The following is a 17,117-nucleotide window of genomic DNA, read 5'->3' as shown; positions in this document are numbered from 1 at the left end:
TATCAGATTATAAATTATTTATTATAAATCTGAATTATAAGTTAGATTTATATGTTAAAAAATATTTATTTAATATAAATTTAATTATAATATAGTTTGTGTATTTATAAATATTTTTTTTATATGCTTTGTTGGAAGACGATGACGCAATAAAAAAAATATTTTAAAAAGTAAAAATTCAATTTTACACGCTCCTTTATTGTGTTTGTTTTGTATCATGGGTCAAATGGGAGCCCAATGCTTTGAAGCCCAACTAAGCACTTGCTGGTTTGAAATAAACGAAATCGTTTTGTTTCATTCTGCAATGCCAATGCCATCCATGGTCACATTCACATCATCTTATTAACGTGAAATTGGAACGTGGATGGAATTTTGATCCCTTCTTCTTCTTCTTCTTCTTCCAAAAATCGCTTTTCAGTCACTTTTCTCAAAATGGACGAAGATTCGCTCAAGCGCTACACCGATTGCGTTTATTTCTTGGCCTCTCCCCTCACTTGCAAGAAGGTTCTCTTTCTCCCTTTCCCCTCTCTTCATTCGCTCGTCGTTTTGTAATGCTAATGCCGTTTCGTATCTTCCCCGGTTGTCGTAAACCTAGTTTTTGTCTACGTTTCCAATTATATTCCGCTTCCGTGTTTTCCAGTGCTTCGATTAAGCAATGCTTGGTGTTTTGGACTTTACATTGTTTTTATTTTGGTAATTGCTGATGTTTTAGATTTGATTCATTTCGCGCTTTGTTTTTCAGGGGGCTGAATGTGAGTATCGGCATAATGAGATTGCGAGGCTTAACCCTAGGGATTGCTGGTACTGGCTATCTGGCCAATGCCTTAATCCAACCTGTGCATTTAGACACCCTGTGAGTTCTTCAGTTTTTTTTTTTATTTACTTGCATATGTGGGGTGGAATGCCTCTCTGATTCTCTTTTTGCTTGGATAGTGTTGTCACGTGTGGTTGAATGGTTGTTTCTGTAGTGAAATTATTTTAAGATTAGGGTTGCTGAAACCTGTTGACTATTTCTCAGAGTCAAATATATGCCGAATTTAGTATTTGCTACTGTTGTTACCTTGTAGTTGACTTTATGATTTCCTGTCTTAGGAAAATTGATTTTACTTGCTAGAATAGATTTGATGATTAAAAATATCAAACGAATGGCAGACACATTGAATTCACTGCATTATTAATATACTGCGAAAATCTGTTGTTACTGTTATCTCCTCCATACTGCCCCCTCCCTCTGTATCTGATATCCATTTTGTTTTATTTTCTCTTGTTTAACACTAATCTGTGTGTCTGCTCAGTTGTTACCTTTTGTCGCCTTCAGCTAATTCTTATCATTTTCTCAGCCATTGGATGGGCATACTGGAGCGCCAGTGCCATCTGAACCTACTCAAACTTCATTACCTGCAAACAAGACACTGGTTCCCTGTTATTTTTTCTTCAATGGATTCTGCAACAAAGGTGACAGATGCTCATTTTTGCATGGGCCTGATGATAGCATTTTTAATATAAAACCGGTGAAGAATGAGAATGGAAGCACTGATGCACTCAACCTAGAAAATAAAGCACCATCTGGAAATAGAACAGGTGTAACGTCAACACCAACTGATCGATCTGTAGCTGCACCAAAGAATTTGTCTGATCTTAAACATCAGCCTAAGGAAGATCATCAGCTGGAATTACCCAAAAATGTTAAGCAGCAAGGTGATTACCTAGAGTTATCTGCTTCAGAATATAAAGAAGCTGCTGTGAGTAGGTCAGACTCTTCAATTCCAGATGATGGCTTTGTTCATAATGTACCTCATTTATGCACTGGGCAGAGCTCAGAGGAGCAAGTAAATAGTCACATAGAGCCCGAGGAGTGGTGGGAATCATCCCCTCATTCCCCTGGATTTGATGTTCTTGTTCATGATGAAGTGGAGAACTTGGGTTATGAGGAAGATTCTGAATATTTACCAGTGGTTGATAGGGATGAGCAAGAGCTGAATGACCAGTACTTCAGGTATGAATTTATAGATCCAGTTGAGTATGATACTATTTGCCCGGAAGCTGATATTCTGTATGAACAAGAAACATATGATGGTTACAGATGTTTAGATAGAGATCTCATTCATGTTAATGGAAGAACAGTTCATGCTTATGCCACAGATGCATTCTTAGATCCTATATTGTCCAGGAAAAGGATTCGGACATCAGCTGAGATGGCTGCTTATGACAAGAATTTAGATCTTCGTGACCATCTGAGGAGACGTAGAGAAGTTAATGGTCCTCCTGTTACAGGTTTCTTAAGAAGACAAGAATCATCTCCTTTGATGGTTCAAAACCAGGAAAGGCATCTGAGGCATGGCATTGAGCAGCGGCCAAGTAGAAGACTGACATCACAACTGGGATATAGTGCTATAGATTCAACTGGAGAGGTTGAAACTCTGTCAATTGGTAACAAGCGCAGGTTATTCAGGCAGTCCCAGGCCCAGCAACATAGACCAAGGAAGAATTATATAGAAAAACTACCAAAACGGCAGTTTGTTTCATCTAAAATATCCAGGAAACCAGTTTTTAAACAAAGGGGACTTATTCACGAGTCTTCTACATTTTCAGGACCTAAGACTCTTGCAGAAATTAAAGAAGAGAAGATGAAGAAGAATGCTGAAGGAAGTTTACATTGGAAAAGCACATCAACTGATTTTCAGGATCCCAAACCTCTGAGTGAAATTCTCAAGGTCAAAAGGACCATGGATCAGTGAGATTGGCAAAACCTGCAACAATTGAATTATGAGATTAAAATGACTAATGATTTCAAGAGACTAATATTTTTACCGAAGATAAAGGATAAGTTGGCTGGAGACGGGTGCTATCTTAGCATCCTTTACCATGCTAGGATATTGCCACTGGTAGATGGTGATAAGTTTTTGTTCGAGTTAGTGGAAGGTTATGAGGGCCCGAGGCGGATAGGATAGAGATATTAGATCACCAGTGTTTGACTAGAAAAGTTATCTTCCATAGTTAGTTCAATATGTTGATTTAGACAGTGACGTCTTAATCTAGAGAGTGGTATGCTGATTTACATGAATTTTATGTGTGATTTTGGCCTACTTGTTTTTCCTGTACAGAGCTGCATTGACTCGCTACTCTGTCTTGGACAGTGTTTTTAGTATATGATAATTGTCCCCATTCTGGATTTTGACAACAATTATTGCCACGCGTATAAATATTAGGGATAAGAAAAATAAACTTACATATTACATTAGTATATAAATGTTATTTTTCTTCTGAATTTGATTATTGGTGCTTAATGTTTTTTTTAGATTCACCTGAAACAATCTAATCACTTAATGTATTAAGAACGCATAGAAATAAAAATCCACATTGGATAGGATTAGGATAATTATTTGTTCAATGGAGATGGTTTCGAGATAGGGGTGAGAATGTGTTTATGATCTAGCTTAGATTAGAATAAGTTAAGTCAAACATGTTTCGAAAATATACTAGACCAAAACTTTAATAATGAAAACTTATTTGATTAAAAAGGTTTGAAAATTCAAAAAAATGGTGTTTAATTACTCCCTCAACTATATTTTCTTATCTGCAAAACTCAAATATAATTAGAATAATTATTATTTTATTATTAATATTATATGTATATTAGATTGGATCGAGTTAATTGAATTCATAATTTATTAACTTAACACTCAATTTAATTATAACTAGCACGACATTCGTGTATTCGCATTGATGACTCAGTTATTTTTGCACGCTTTATAGGCAAGTAAATAATAGAAAGCATATTCAATTTATTAAGATTATTGTTGTTAGAGGAATCAAAGTTTATGTGATAAGCATATCGTTTATAAAGGTATAAATTAAGTTTTTTTTTTGTCAGAAATAACATAATAATAAGATGAAAACTTTGGATAAGAGCAAATACCATATGAATTTGTATATTAGAAAATAACATGATATCATGCAAAATAAGAGTAGTCATATATATGAAGCTTAAATTTAGTATAATACAAGCAACCGGAAAAAGACAAACATTTTATTTACAAACATGATAAATTGTTTTCTATATATTAATATAAAATTATATGATAAATTGATATAATAAAGATATAGGAATGTATCAAATTATATTTTTAAAATTTAGAAAAAATAAAAAATAATAATTAAAAGACTAAAAAGTTTTTAATCTTATTCAAATTTTTCATTATTTAAAATAAAATAAAAAATGTATAAGGGATGATTATAAGGCATGACAACAGCACAAGAGGATATGTTATTTCCCGTCCCTGTCTTGTTCTCGTCATGCCTATCAAAATAAACTTAAACTAACCTGACAATCCAAGTCAACCGACTAAATAGAAATATAAGTGCGTGTTTGGGTTATGCTTGAAAAAATATAACTAGTGTTTTTTTTCAAGTAACAAGGGTGTTGCTTGCTTCTGTGTTCGTCCCTAGAAAAGTATATTTTTTCATGTTGAACGGGATTACAATAGATATCCAAACGTACACCGAGTAATATGAATTGAGTTAATTAGATTCACAATCACACCTACTTACACACCTTAGTTTAACCCCTAATCTAAAACCTGTGTATGTTATCCAGCAAGCCTATAAATATAAGGGCTATGAACTGCACCAAAATTTGGGTGCTGAACTGTAAATTTGACCTTTGAACCAAGGGATAATAGATTTTGAAACTAATAAATACATTTTCAAAAGAATTAAATATCCCCCTCTTTTTTGTATATATTGTTTAAAAGTTATATTGTATAACTTCAAATATAGTCAATTTTCTTAATTCTATTAAATTATTTATAATTGTTATATCTCTTATTTATTTATTTATTACTTTTACATTTTTTATTTTCTTGTCCAACATTACCAAAAAAGAAAAAAGAGCATAATGTGAAACACAGTTTAAATTGAATGCTAGGTGGAGCGTTGAATAGTATAACTCAGGGAAATAATTCGAAGCATTGGAGAATTAAAAAAAATCCCAGTGCTATTGGTTCAGTAAAAAAAAAAAAAAACAGTGCTATAAGGGAAAAAAAAACAGTGCAATCAAGATATTAATGAACCTTTGACTTACTCTTCAATGTAGATAAGTGGTTTTACAAATATGTTGTTGACTTGACAACAAATACACTTTCAAACCCTGGTCCAAAGTTGAGGAATGTTATTATCATTTCATTTTATTTTCTCACAACAATTTCTAAAATAAGGAAGGATTTGGTAGGGGGAGAAGAAGATTTGAGTTTTCTGATAATCTTGAGTTGGGAATATTAATCTTTTTGTTGGCAAAAAATTATTATAACTAATCCAAAATATAGTAAGATGATTTCAAAAGTTAGGGATCATTAGAGAATCTTAATTTTCAATGTTTGTTATTTATTTTTAAAAAATAAGATTCTTAAAAAATAATGTTTTTCGGTAATATTTTTTTAATAAGTTTTTCACAAAAACATTTTCATGATAGAAATGAAAATGTTCCTTTCTCAAGTTTAATTTTTTATTACAATAAAAGTATTATATTTCTCATATTAATACGATAAATAATTAAAATAACAATTAAAAATATTAGATAAATTTTTAATTCCAATAAAATTTATTTAATAGTCAATTTATTCCTAGAAAATATAATTCTCATGAATCCGTAAGAATTTGAAGAAAGAAAAAATATAGTCTAATATATAATACGGAGTTTAATTATTCGTTATTATAAAAAAAATTAAGTTCCTAACTCTAAAACGTCATTTTTTAATTATACATATATTATTTTTAATCTTTACACTATTATTTTAATCTATTATAGTCTCTACACATATTATTTTTTAAGTTCCTAAAAATAATTAAAATGCTATGTTAAAGGCTAAAAAGGAATGTTTTTAGGTATAAAGACAAAAAAGGAAACTTTTATAATCATAAAAATCAAAGTAATTAAGCTACATAATGTTATAAAGAAATAGAAAAGATATTTAAAAATATAAAATAAGAATAACATTATTCTTCAATGCTTGGATAGTAAAAGTTAATTAACTTCGGTCAGCATTCGGCTGAACAAGGAATCTCCATAAAAGCCCAATTCAATTCTCAGTAAGAAATCTTTAAATGATAAGATTTGTATCATTATTACATTGACCATACATTAAAAAGTGAAAAATAACCTTATTAACAGACACAAACCTTGTCCCTACTTACCATAAAAAAATTATTATATGATCTGAAATTTCCACGCAATATATACACACACACATATATATATATATATATATATATATATATATATATATAAAAGGAATATCCTGTGTAATAATTTCATGCTACTTACATAGTTGGGTAACACCGCAAAATTGAAGTGCTGGTTGCTGCATATGTTACTCCATTTAGAGTAAAAAAAGCAGAATGTGATTAATGTTAAGATTGTCAAAAACTTTAACCGAACAGCGTTACCAAACCCAGCGAAATTAGATTCCCCAGTGATTTTCTTGTTTATTATATATATTCTTGTATTTGTCATTTTCCCCAACCTCATTATATCAATGGTCAAACATCATATAACTTACAACGATCGAGTTGGGGTCTAATTAAAATCTCCCCTCAGAGAGATGACTGAGTTGCAAAGGTCAGTAACATCATTCAGAAGACAAGGGTCTTCGGGATTGGTTTGGGATGACAAATTCATCGCTGGAATTGAGAATCAGAACAAACAAGAAAGTGGTGATGATGGATCAAGTCCCTCGTTGCAGCGAAGCAGATCAGCGGGGGCACCACCTTATCGGACGGTCAACGTTGCACCACAAGCCATGGACCCTCCTTCTCCCAAGCTAGCAACTTGTGGCTTCTGTGCTCTCTTTCGGAAACCGGTTTCTGCCAAACCCAACAAATCTAAAAGACGTACTAGGTGATGTAAACCGGTTCATCATCCTCTTTTTTCTTTCTGATTTTCTCCAACTTGTAAATTTGTGCCGCTTCTTGTTTATCCTATATTGTTTGTCTCTGTTTCGATTTTGTTGTTTGGATTCGGGCTTATTAATTATTTTGTAAATTCCTTGGACATGTATCTCGGTGTATAATAGCATACTCGAATTACATCTAAAAAGGGTTGGAGATTCTATAACACAATCCCAATGGTTAACAGCGTTTTTCTTATCCCCGTTAATTTTTATGACATGTGATGATAATCTTTTTCAACTTTCTGAAGACCTTTTACTTCAATACTGCTGCTGCTTCTTTCAAAACTGCTTTTCTATGGACTATGGTCTTGTTTTATAATACTACTAAAATATTTTAAATTAAGGGTTTTTTTATCTTTATTAATTCTATTTGATAATAATTTTTAATCTACAATATTAATTATATTGTATTTGTATTGAGACACAATTCGGGACTAGGAAGTAACAATATTTGTGTTCTATATAAAACCTATGTACTAGTCCTTTTGGGCGTAGGATTGAAGGAAAAATATATTCAAAATGGCTTAATTACATTGAGTAAACATGTAATTTTGTACTTATACCAATAAGCGGGTAAACATGTCATTTTTGTACAATAATTATAAACATGGAACTATTACGTGAGTATTTTGAACAATACATAGTTATCATTGCGGTAATCATTTTGCTTGCGATTTTTTTGGGTACAGTGTTTGGGATTGTTGGTGTTTGGCTTTTGCTGCTGAAGTCAAACAAGTGGAGAAGATGAAATAATACTTTTTTTTTTTTAAAGGACAAACTAATACGTTTGAAGACAATTGTTTATTGCTTTGTCTTAAAGTAAGCTAATTGAATTGGTTTTACCTTCTAAAAGAATTTTACCAAATAACAAAACGTACATTTGGCAATTAACAAGCGTGTCGATGACAACTAAAATCCACATGACATGAACAAAGAAAATGACGGTGTCCTCTAAATCAAGTTTTTAGACTTCTACAAATACATACACAGTTACACACATGTAATGATTTAAAATTAAGTACACGTAAAGTAAAAAGACTTTTTAAAAAAAATAGAAAATTCATAACATAACGGTTAAATAAAAAATAATCAAGTATTGAGATAACATTTTTTTTTTCTTTTTATAAATGGTGGCACGGAGATCAAAACTAAGTCTACACGCATTTACTGAGTCTCCCACCATTAAGCCAAAGCTAGTAGGTTATACTGAGAATAAATTATATAAATATTTAAAAAGAATACTATTTTTTTCTGGGTAAAATAACACATGCATTTCTTAATTTGTTAAATCAGAAACTAATTTAACTTATAATACCTAATTATCATTAATTTAAGAAAATTTTACATATAAAAACAAATCAAATACAAATTTTATCATTATATACATCATTCTTTACATATGAATCCAACAAAACAAAATATTATATGATTGGGTCAACTTTATGAGTAACGAAATATTATTTTAAATCAACAATCAGTAAATGTTTATATAATTTTTGTAAAGGGTATCTTCATTTTAAAAGAAACAAAATTTATACCTACATCAGTAAATGTTTCGTATATTGTTCAGTCATTTTTTAGCGTACGTAAGAATTACTTCGTATTTGTCTATACCATGATAAGTGGCTGTAAGCCGGTAACATCTACAAGTTGTCGCAGTGACATACAGACTACAGTACAGTCAGTGGACCGGCATTAGTGGAATTTCTTGTCGCATAGGTGCCACTAGTCCTCTAATATAATAGCTAGAGAAGGACATGTATATTGATCTTAAATGAAAATATACAGATTTAGAATTTTTTTAATCTAAAAATATGAATAATTAATTTGTTAGTTTTTTAAGCAAAAATAATTAAATCTATAATTTTTTTCTTATTATTTTTGATTTTTAATTATCCAATCAACCTTATATATCGAAACAGATTTAGATTAAAACAATCAACTATTTAGTAATAGAAATTATTTCTATACTCCGGATAAGAGAAATTTTTGTAACTCTTAAAGGAATTTACTTAGTTTGTGTTTGTTTTAATGTATTTACTTAGTTAAAAGAAATATTTTTCCTTTTATTTTTCAGCATTAAGTAATACTCAAACATGGGATTACAATATTACACGTGAAATATTTCATAAGAATTTATATATAAGCAAAAATAATTATTTTTACTTTGATTTAAAAAATTAATTAAAACTATTTAATTTTATTAATCTCCAATAAAAAATATAATTATTTTTAAAATATTATTCATTAGAATTTCATATCATGAATAAAATAATTTTTTTTAAAATATATAATATTAAATAATATTTTAATTATAACTTGAAATTTTTGTACAGCATTTTATATTATTTTTTCGTATTAATTTCCTTATTTCTTCAGTTTTTTTTTTCTTTTTATCATCCTCATATTTTATTTCTTAATTTAATATATCAAATCACATTAATATAACTAAAACCTTATAATTTGAATATTTTTAATATAAAAGCAGCTAGTGGGGTATGGGTCAGAAATGCATCCAAATGTATCCCGGCGGCCATTCACAAGAGATTTTGGATTTGTTTCTAAAATTTAGTCAAAACTTGAAAACTTAGTTAAGATCATAAATGTTAGCTAAGAGTTTATAAGTAAATTAATTAAACTAAAAAAAATAGTAAAATTCTAGCTGATAAGTATAAAATAATATAAAAAGATAAATTTATTTACCTAATCATAACTTCAAATTTAGTAATTATATACTTTTTAAATAATTGTCACTTTTTATTATATTATTTCGTTTCAAGTAATTTATTATTTAAAAATTAAGATAGTATTTTTTTTACTTCCTTCTCATTTTTAAATATTTTTAGTAAACGGAAGGAGATCATATAATTGGATTTAAATTATAATTTTATATTATAAAAAATAATATTAGATATGTGTGAGCAAAAATATAGAATGATAAGGTTGACTTGTAACATCAAATAATTTACAAATTTATAAGCTCACACACACTATACAAATTTATAAACACTAAAAAACAACGTTTTTAATAAATAACTTTATTTTAAGCACGAATTATTAAGAAAATAAATAAACGATTCGTTAAGAAAATTGATATAGTTTTTTTCCTTTTCTTTGCGTTTCCTCTATGTTAACATGAATTAGGAAATTCTGGGAGAGAAAAAACATGGATTAGGAAATGCAAATCTCACTACAAGATCCTTAATCTCAATGCAATATAGTTCAGTAATGTTTGGTATCGTATTTAGAAGAATATATAATATAATCTATGAACTATGAACATTGTTAAAAAAGTTAGAAAAGTTGAAAACTGAACGAAACAAGAATCGTTTGAACTTTGCTTATGTGTCTTATTGCAAGGACTTTATTTAAAAATACCGAATGAGCTGGGTTCACATTTCCCAGTCAATGAGAAAAGGAAACCCAGTTGTATAAGAGATTCCAAAATTTAGGCTGCCACTAATTCGTCACATTTCTAAAAAAGAAAATGCAAAACCAAAAGAGGGCATGAATATTTGTATGAATGAAACTTGATTGCATTTTGATTTTCATGTACAGACAAGACTGATCGAATAGTGAATACAAATTTTGCCAGCATAAAAAGTAGTTGCTAAATCTTATATGTATAATTAATATGTACCTTAATCCAACGCCTTCTTAACTTTGGTCTTGAACAGTAGTATATATAAATTTTCCATTGAAAAATAAAGAAAACACCCCGTTGAATGTGTCACAAATGAACCAAAATTTGAGCCTACAATGCAATGCCAGACCGGACCATACGCTTTGTCAAATTCCTGCACATGAACATACCAGGAATACATCGTAGATAAATAAATAATTTTATCAACTGTTAAACAAAGTAGAAGAAAGAAGCACTATATTTTATAGATCTAGCTGACCAAATATAAATAAATAAACCAACTCTGTTTCTGTTGTGCACATGGGTTAGGCTTTGTATAAGATGAATAACATTATTAATTGAAATGCACCTTCTTTCTGAGACAAAATTAATCCATGATTAGGTATAGTATTGGGGTACGAGGGTTAGACACATGGGCTGTTGGAGAATTTTGTAATTAAGATTTGATCTTGACAAAAGACTCAACTTAATCGTATTAACTTGTGGACGGTCCAGATCGAAAGATCCAGTCACAGGTGTAAGGTGTTTGCTAGCTAGGCCAGTGATCTCCATAGCAATGGACCAGTTTCAAATATTCTAATTCTATCCAATAAACAAAGAAAGGAGGACGGGAAGAGTTAAAAAATGCCAACACATGGTTCGTCTAGTCGGCTTTCACCATTAATTCTTTTGTGGGGTTCAATGAATTTGAACAAATCTCAATCATTCAAGAAGCATAGTTCCAAAAAGAACACCAAGAAAATAATCTCAATCACTTCTCTGGATTGTGCGCTAAAGTCTGCTGAACTAATTAACAACACTACTATCAATCATATCACACTCTATATATCATTAAGACTAAATCAATTAATGTGAAATTATTTTAATTTAATGAAACTGACGGAATACATAGTTATATTAATATAATTGCATATATAATAACTTTAATTAAATTAAAATAATCTTATATCAATTGATCTGTAAGTTTAATGATATATAATGATATATAAGTTTAATGATATATAGTATAATATAATTGATAGATAATGTTGTGCTTAAAAGAACACCTCAGGTTTTTTAAATAAACTTCACTACCTTAGTGTCTAGCTTTAGGTTAAGAGATTGCCCAGGTTAAAAAAATACTATCCATCTCTATGCTCCTACCAGACCATAACTTAAGGACTGTTGATGAAAGGAAATTTACTAACTTCTAAATTCAATGATCATCAAAGGAGGGGTGAAATTAAAGCGTACCTTCTTTATGTTATGAGCGATGAGTTTTGCGCTAAACTTCTCCAAGCTATCATATGTCCTTCTCGCACAACGAAAGGCATGCACTTGCATGAAGGTTGGCATGTCCGAGACCAAAACCTTAACTTGAAGATACGCAATCACAGAGGACAACGTTTCGATGTGGGACACCGACTTTCGTGCTTCAACCATTCCCTCTACTGCAAAGTTCTTCTCGATGTGGGACACTGATTTTCTTCCCTCCTCAACTATGCTTCCTATGGCTGCTGCTGGTGATGCTGCCGCTTCTATGAAAGACACCGATTTTCTCCCCTCAACATACCCTCCTGCTGGTGTTCCTAAATCCAAGCAAGACATTGATTTCCTTGCCTCAACAAATTCTCCTTCTCCTCTTGTTCCAATGTCCAAGTCTCTGTGGCCATCATTAAAAATTCGAGTTCTTGAAATCCTGTTCAACCAACTGCGTGAATTTGACTTCTTCTCCTGTCCCACACCATGCTCCAACTCTTTCTTTCTCTGGTTTCCTGTGCCACCTTTGTAAATGTACATGAACCCTCTCTTGTGTTGCTTGTCTTGGTTAGCCATATTTCTGAGGCACTCCTCCAAGACTCAATGTGTAATAATTGATAGATTAGATCCAATTGGGGACTAATGAGACATCGTGATTAGTATACATATACATAAAAATGTTTGGCAGGGTATGTAACTAGATATGTATTTGGTATCACGAGCAGTTGGAAGACCAATTATTAAAATAATGCTTATTCGGAAGAAGGTGACATCTTTATGAAGGCAAACCCATGTGTTTCTGCCTGCGGTGAAGGATATATAAGAAATTAATGGCAATGTTATATTAACATATAAATATATTTTACCTAAGATTTGATATATATCGGTGTCTCGTGCTTTAAAATCAAATAATGGGCATTGTGGTGTGGGATTAATCATTAGTCTCTGGGGCATATTTGTCTCCCAGTGACTTGCTTCTAGACAAGCCAGCATCCATGGACCCCTACCCTTCTCACCACCTATTTGTTGGGTACCCCCCATAAAAGGGTCACTATCTAGTATCTGCTACTTTGTAGCCTCAACTTATCCCTCCCTCTTTATCAACATGCACCAAATGCTAATTGAAAGTTATTGGATGAAAAATGTTACATCAACGTCTAATATGCTATTTAAAATTACAAAGATAAAGATAAAGATAAAGAAAAAAATATAAGTATGATACAATTTATAATATAATTTTTTAAAAAATAGAAATATGTTTAAAATAATGAGATATTTATATATCATTATTTTTATTAGATAGAGATCGTTTGAGGGGTTAAACCAACAATCAATAACTACCAATTCGTTTGTGGTTGAACATTTATGAGAAAGAGAGTGATTGTTTGGTAATTTGTGGTACGGTTTTTTTTTGTATATATACTAGCACAGCATATGTATATGTTGTCATTTTTGGACTTTCCTTTTCGTCTGGGCAGGCTGAGGTTGATTCACCCAATCCTATCAATTAAATTATAACTGTACAGATGCAACTAAAGTCCCCCAAAAAAACAAATATGTAATAGTGTTGTAATATATTGTTATAAGTGTATCAATTTGTCATAAGTAATAAAGTTAAGATAAAAGTTTAACTATCAAATATAAAGTGTATAAACTCAATTATTAAGTTAATAGAAGAGAAAGAAAAGATAAGGAATTGGAAGTATGAAATTTGAAGTAAAGCAAAAAAGAAAAAATAACAAGAAAATAAACCATGATAAAAATGCAGAGATTAAATCAAAATGAGATAATGTTGGGACCTAGTGTTCTAAAATTATTTATAATGCAATGTAAAAGATTTCCTCTATCTAATGAAATTCATGTTTTCATCCGCAACTACTAACGTATTCTATCTTTGGTTTCTCGCACAAAGAGCTTAGTTTATTTATTCTTTTCTCCCAAATTTCTTTACAAAGATAAAATAAACAAATTGCATTAAGATAAGAGATGCAAAAATTGGACAAAACAAATGTCAATCTATTTCTAGCAATGAATTTATTTAGGTACTCTTTCCTAGTTCTTTAAAAAATAATCATTTTTTAATGTATTACCCCATAAACATTATATGGATGATCAGACCATAATAACATAAAAATACAGAGAAGAATAATAGAAACAAAATTATATTAAATAGATAATAAACAGAATTACATTACAAGAAGTTAGTCTTCAGGCCCCCACCAAAAGGGGTTTAGTCTCTTAAAGTCATGTTTTACATTTCAGGGGGCCAATAAGGATGGGACTGGATGATTAAAGCAAGAAAGGGAGGAATGGCTAAAGAAAGAGAATTTTCCCTATGGAAGAAGATCAGGCTTTGGATTTCTTCTTCTCCAGAGAGCTCTGAGACTCAGTGTGTCTTTTCCTTCTACTTTCTATTCCTTTTATAGGCATAAGGTAACTTACTTTCGCATTAAACATGCCTTTGGGTTTCCTCGTGCGCCTTTTTCACGCTAAACATGGATTGCACGCTCAGCGAGACTGCACCCTAGGCCTGAACTTGTTCGCTAAGTGAGAATGTGCGCTAAGTCTGGATTGCGCGCTGAGCAAGTTGTCTAATTCTTCCATCTCTTCTTCAAAACTTTTTCTTCAATTTTTGCATCATTTTTCCTCTAAAGCACTTAAAATCTCTTTCTCTTAATTTATGCTAATCAAATATTATAAAGATGTTAATTTCTTCGTTATTTCATTAAAAATAATAGTAAAATGAAAAATTACAATAATTATTAATCAAAATTAACTATCAAATTAACTCAGATTACACGATTATCACATACTAACAGGTATCATGATTTACAAGTTGTTTAACAATCTAATCAACAATTCCTCTATAAAATATTAAGATAAAAAATGGAAAGAAAAAAAAACTGTTAGTTACAACTTACAACTATGGCCCAACAAGAATAGCGGTCAACTTGCGTATCCTTTTAAAATAGGATTATCATTACTTTAGCAACAACATAATATCTCTACTGTTTTTTTTAAAAAAAAAATATGCATGGCTTTGCTAAATAACTCAGTTTTTTTCTAATATGAAGTCGTTAACAAATTATAATTAAATATTATCTTAAAGTATAACTTGTTAATATTCATACTAAAATAAACTTTCCCATTTGATTTCGCATTTCTTTGTGCGTAAAATAATCGTATCTTGGTGCTCTTTCACACAGAGAATTGCTTAATGCCTTAATGGTGTGAATTATTTGGAAGAAAACTGTGTATGAACCAGATGTGGGGGTTTTCCGTTTGATTTTATAATTACCATTTTCTTTATTTTATTACAGACTTAATAAAAAAATTTCCTATTTTTTTTCTTAATTCATTAATAAAATATAAAGAAAAAATAACTCTAAAATGAAACAGAAAACACTCACGTTTCCTCCTGTCTACACAGTTTTGTTCAAATAATTCGTATCATTAACCAATTCTCTATTTTAAAATTAAGTCCCTTAAAACTCTTATTTGGCTTTTTTATTGAAAGGGGATAAATTTTTACATCTTTTTTGGATGTTTTAAAATATTATCCAAAAAAGATAAATCGTAGCAGGTACCACTATTTCTGTGTTAAACGTCCTAACACTTATTACGACTTTTTTTTTTTTTATAACTAAAATTGTAAAATTATTTATGAGTTAATTTTTCTTTTACGATTTTGAAGTCTTAAGGAATTCTTTATTTATTTTTTTTATTTTAGGACTTTAAAGTCGTAAAACATTTTTTTTATTATTATTATAGTTTACCACTTTGAAGTTATAAATAAGTTTTTTATAATGTTTAGGTTAAATTTTTTAAAAAAATTATAATTTTTTTTACCTTTTTTCTATTTTTTTATTTTAAAAAATTATTTAAACATATAATAAATATTATTAACTTATTATTAGTATATTTTTTATGATTTTATTTTATATTTTATTAATTTATTTTAATTTTTTATTATTTAAAACATGTTATATATTTTTAATATTGTTTTTTAAAAAAAATTATTTATTTAAAATTTAGATAATCTATTAATAAAAATACATAATAAAATTAAAATCAACATAATTAATACATTAATATAAAATACACAATACAAATGAAAAAAAACATAGAAAGTACATTAATATAATTTTTTGAACTTACATATACAAAATTAGAAACTTTTTATGCAGTTTCATATTTATTTAACAGTTTTTAAAAAGATTTTTTTTACATTACATACACAAAATTCATTCCATTTCACTAATACAACAAATAAGTACATAACTAATATAATTTATGCTTTTTATGTTTATGCTTTTTATGTTTTTCTTTTATTTATATTGTGTATTTTATATTAATGTATTAATTATATTGTTTTAAATTTTATTATGTATTTTTATTAATAGATTATCTAAATTTTAAATAAACAAAAACATTTAAATAAAATAATATTAAAAATATATAACATATTTTAAATAATAAAACATTAAAATAAAATAATAACATATCAAATAAAATCATAAAAAAACATACTAATAGTAAGTCAAGTTAATATTATTTATTATACATTTAAATAATTTTTTTAATTTCTTTTTACAAAAAAGAAAAAAAAAACATAAAAAATTATAAATTTGAAAAAAAAATAGCTTAAACATTAAAAAAAAACAAACCGCTTTACAAAATCATAATAATAATAATAATAAAAAGTTTTATGACTTTAAAGTGGTAAAATTAAAAAAAAAAATTCTTATAATCTCAAAGTCATAAGATAAGATTAACATCATAAATAATTTTACGTCAGTTACAAAAGAATTGTAACAATGTTACGACTTCTACTAACTCTCAGAATTAATCTCTTTTTAAGTAATTTTTTGAAGCATACCTCCATAAAAATTTACCCCGGTAAAAATGGCCTCTTATTTCGTTCATACGAGGACTTGACAATGCATTCCCTGTGATGTGGTTAATAAAGGCATCACGCTATCATGTGGGAATGCAAATCCCATCCTTAATACTTTATTGGTTTGATTGGGTAACCCACAGGAAGATTAATACAATTAAAGAACGAGTAACTTATTTTTTTTAGTTTCTAAAATTATAGAGTATTGTTATAGTAGTTCTTGAAATTAAAAAAAATATGAAACTTAAATTACGTCATTTTAATTTCTACTATGTTCAACTTATTATTATCATAGTCTTTAAATTTTTTAATTTATTATTCTTCTAGTCCATAACAGAAATAATGATGCAGTAAAAAAACAGAACTAATGATAAAGAATAATTTGACGATA

The 17,117-nt window shown here is 29.1% G+C and overlaps 3 protein-coding genes across 3 annotated transcripts; 2 read left to right on the top strand and 1 right to left on the bottom strand.

Annotated features, from left to right (window-relative positions):
- The first annotated feature begins 309 nt into the window (after positions 1-309).
- LOC114392563 (zinc finger CCCH domain-containing protein 34-like) lies at positions 310-3,184 on the top strand. Its single transcript, XM_028353747.1, has 3 exons — positions 310-504; positions 743-853; positions 1,341-3,184. Exons 1-3 carry the CDS (start codon positions 433-435, stop codon positions 2,736-2,738), a joined length of 1,581 nt encoding a protein of 526 aa, XP_028209548.1. The 5' UTR covers positions 310-432; the 3' UTR covers positions 2,739-3,184.
- Positions 3,185-6,388: 3,204 nt separating this feature from the next.
- On the top strand, positions 6,389-7,143 carry LOC114392912 (uncharacterized protein At1g15400-like). The gene has a single exon (XM_028354169.1). The coding sequence runs from the start codon at positions 6,600-6,602 to the stop codon at positions 6,897-6,899; it is 300 nt and encodes a 99-aa protein (XP_028209970.1). The 5' UTR covers positions 6,389-6,599; the 3' UTR covers positions 6,900-7,143.
- Positions 7,144-10,465: 3,322 nt separating this feature from the next.
- Positions 10,466-12,614, bottom strand: LOC114392991. Its single transcript, XM_028354248.1, has 2 exons — positions 11,824-12,614; positions 10,466-10,744 (listed from the first exon to the last, which is right to left on the bottom strand). Exons 1-2 carry the CDS (start codon positions 12,403-12,405, stop codon positions 10,589-10,591), a joined length of 738 nt encoding a protein of 245 aa, XP_028210049.1. The 5' UTR covers positions 12,406-12,614; the 3' UTR covers positions 10,466-10,588.
- Positions 12,615-17,117: the final 4,503 nt, after the last annotated feature.

The sequence above is a fragment of the Glycine soja genome, chromosome 17 (genome assembly GCF_004193775.1).
Source record: "Glycine soja cultivar W05 chromosome 17, ASM419377v2, whole genome shotgun sequence".
Taxonomy (NCBI): Eukaryota; Viridiplantae; Streptophyta; class Magnoliopsida; order Fabales; family Fabaceae; genus Glycine; species Glycine soja.
Note: the sequence above shows the minus strand (reverse complement) of the source record. Positions and strands in the feature narration are given on the sequence as shown.

Excerpts from the sequence above, each read along its gene's own strand:
- LOC114392991 (XM_028354248.1), bottom strand. The coding sequence starts at position 12,405 with ATGGCTAACCAAGACAAGCAACACAAGAGAGGGTTCATGTACATTTAC. Across the intron at positions 10,745-11,823 it reads TCGCTCATAACATAAAGAAG|GAATTTGACAAAGCGTATGG; the intron begins GTACGCTTTAAT and ends GTTCATGTGCAG.
- LOC114392563 (XM_028353747.1), top strand. The coding sequence starts at position 433 with ATGGACGAAGATTCGCTCAAGCGCTACACCGATTGCGTTTATTTCTTG. Across the intron at positions 505-742 it reads CTCCCCTCACTTGCAAGAAG|GGGGCTGAATGTGAGTATCG; the intron begins GTTCTCTTTCTC and ends TTTGTTTTTCAG. Across the intron at positions 854-1,340 it reads CCTGTGCATTTAGACACCCT|CCATTGGATGGGCATACTGG; the intron begins GTGAGTTCTTCA and ends TCATTTTCTCAG.
- LOC114392912 (XM_028354169.1), top strand. The coding sequence starts at position 6,600 with ATGACTGAGTTGCAAAGGTCAGTAACATCATTCAGAAGACAAGGGTCT.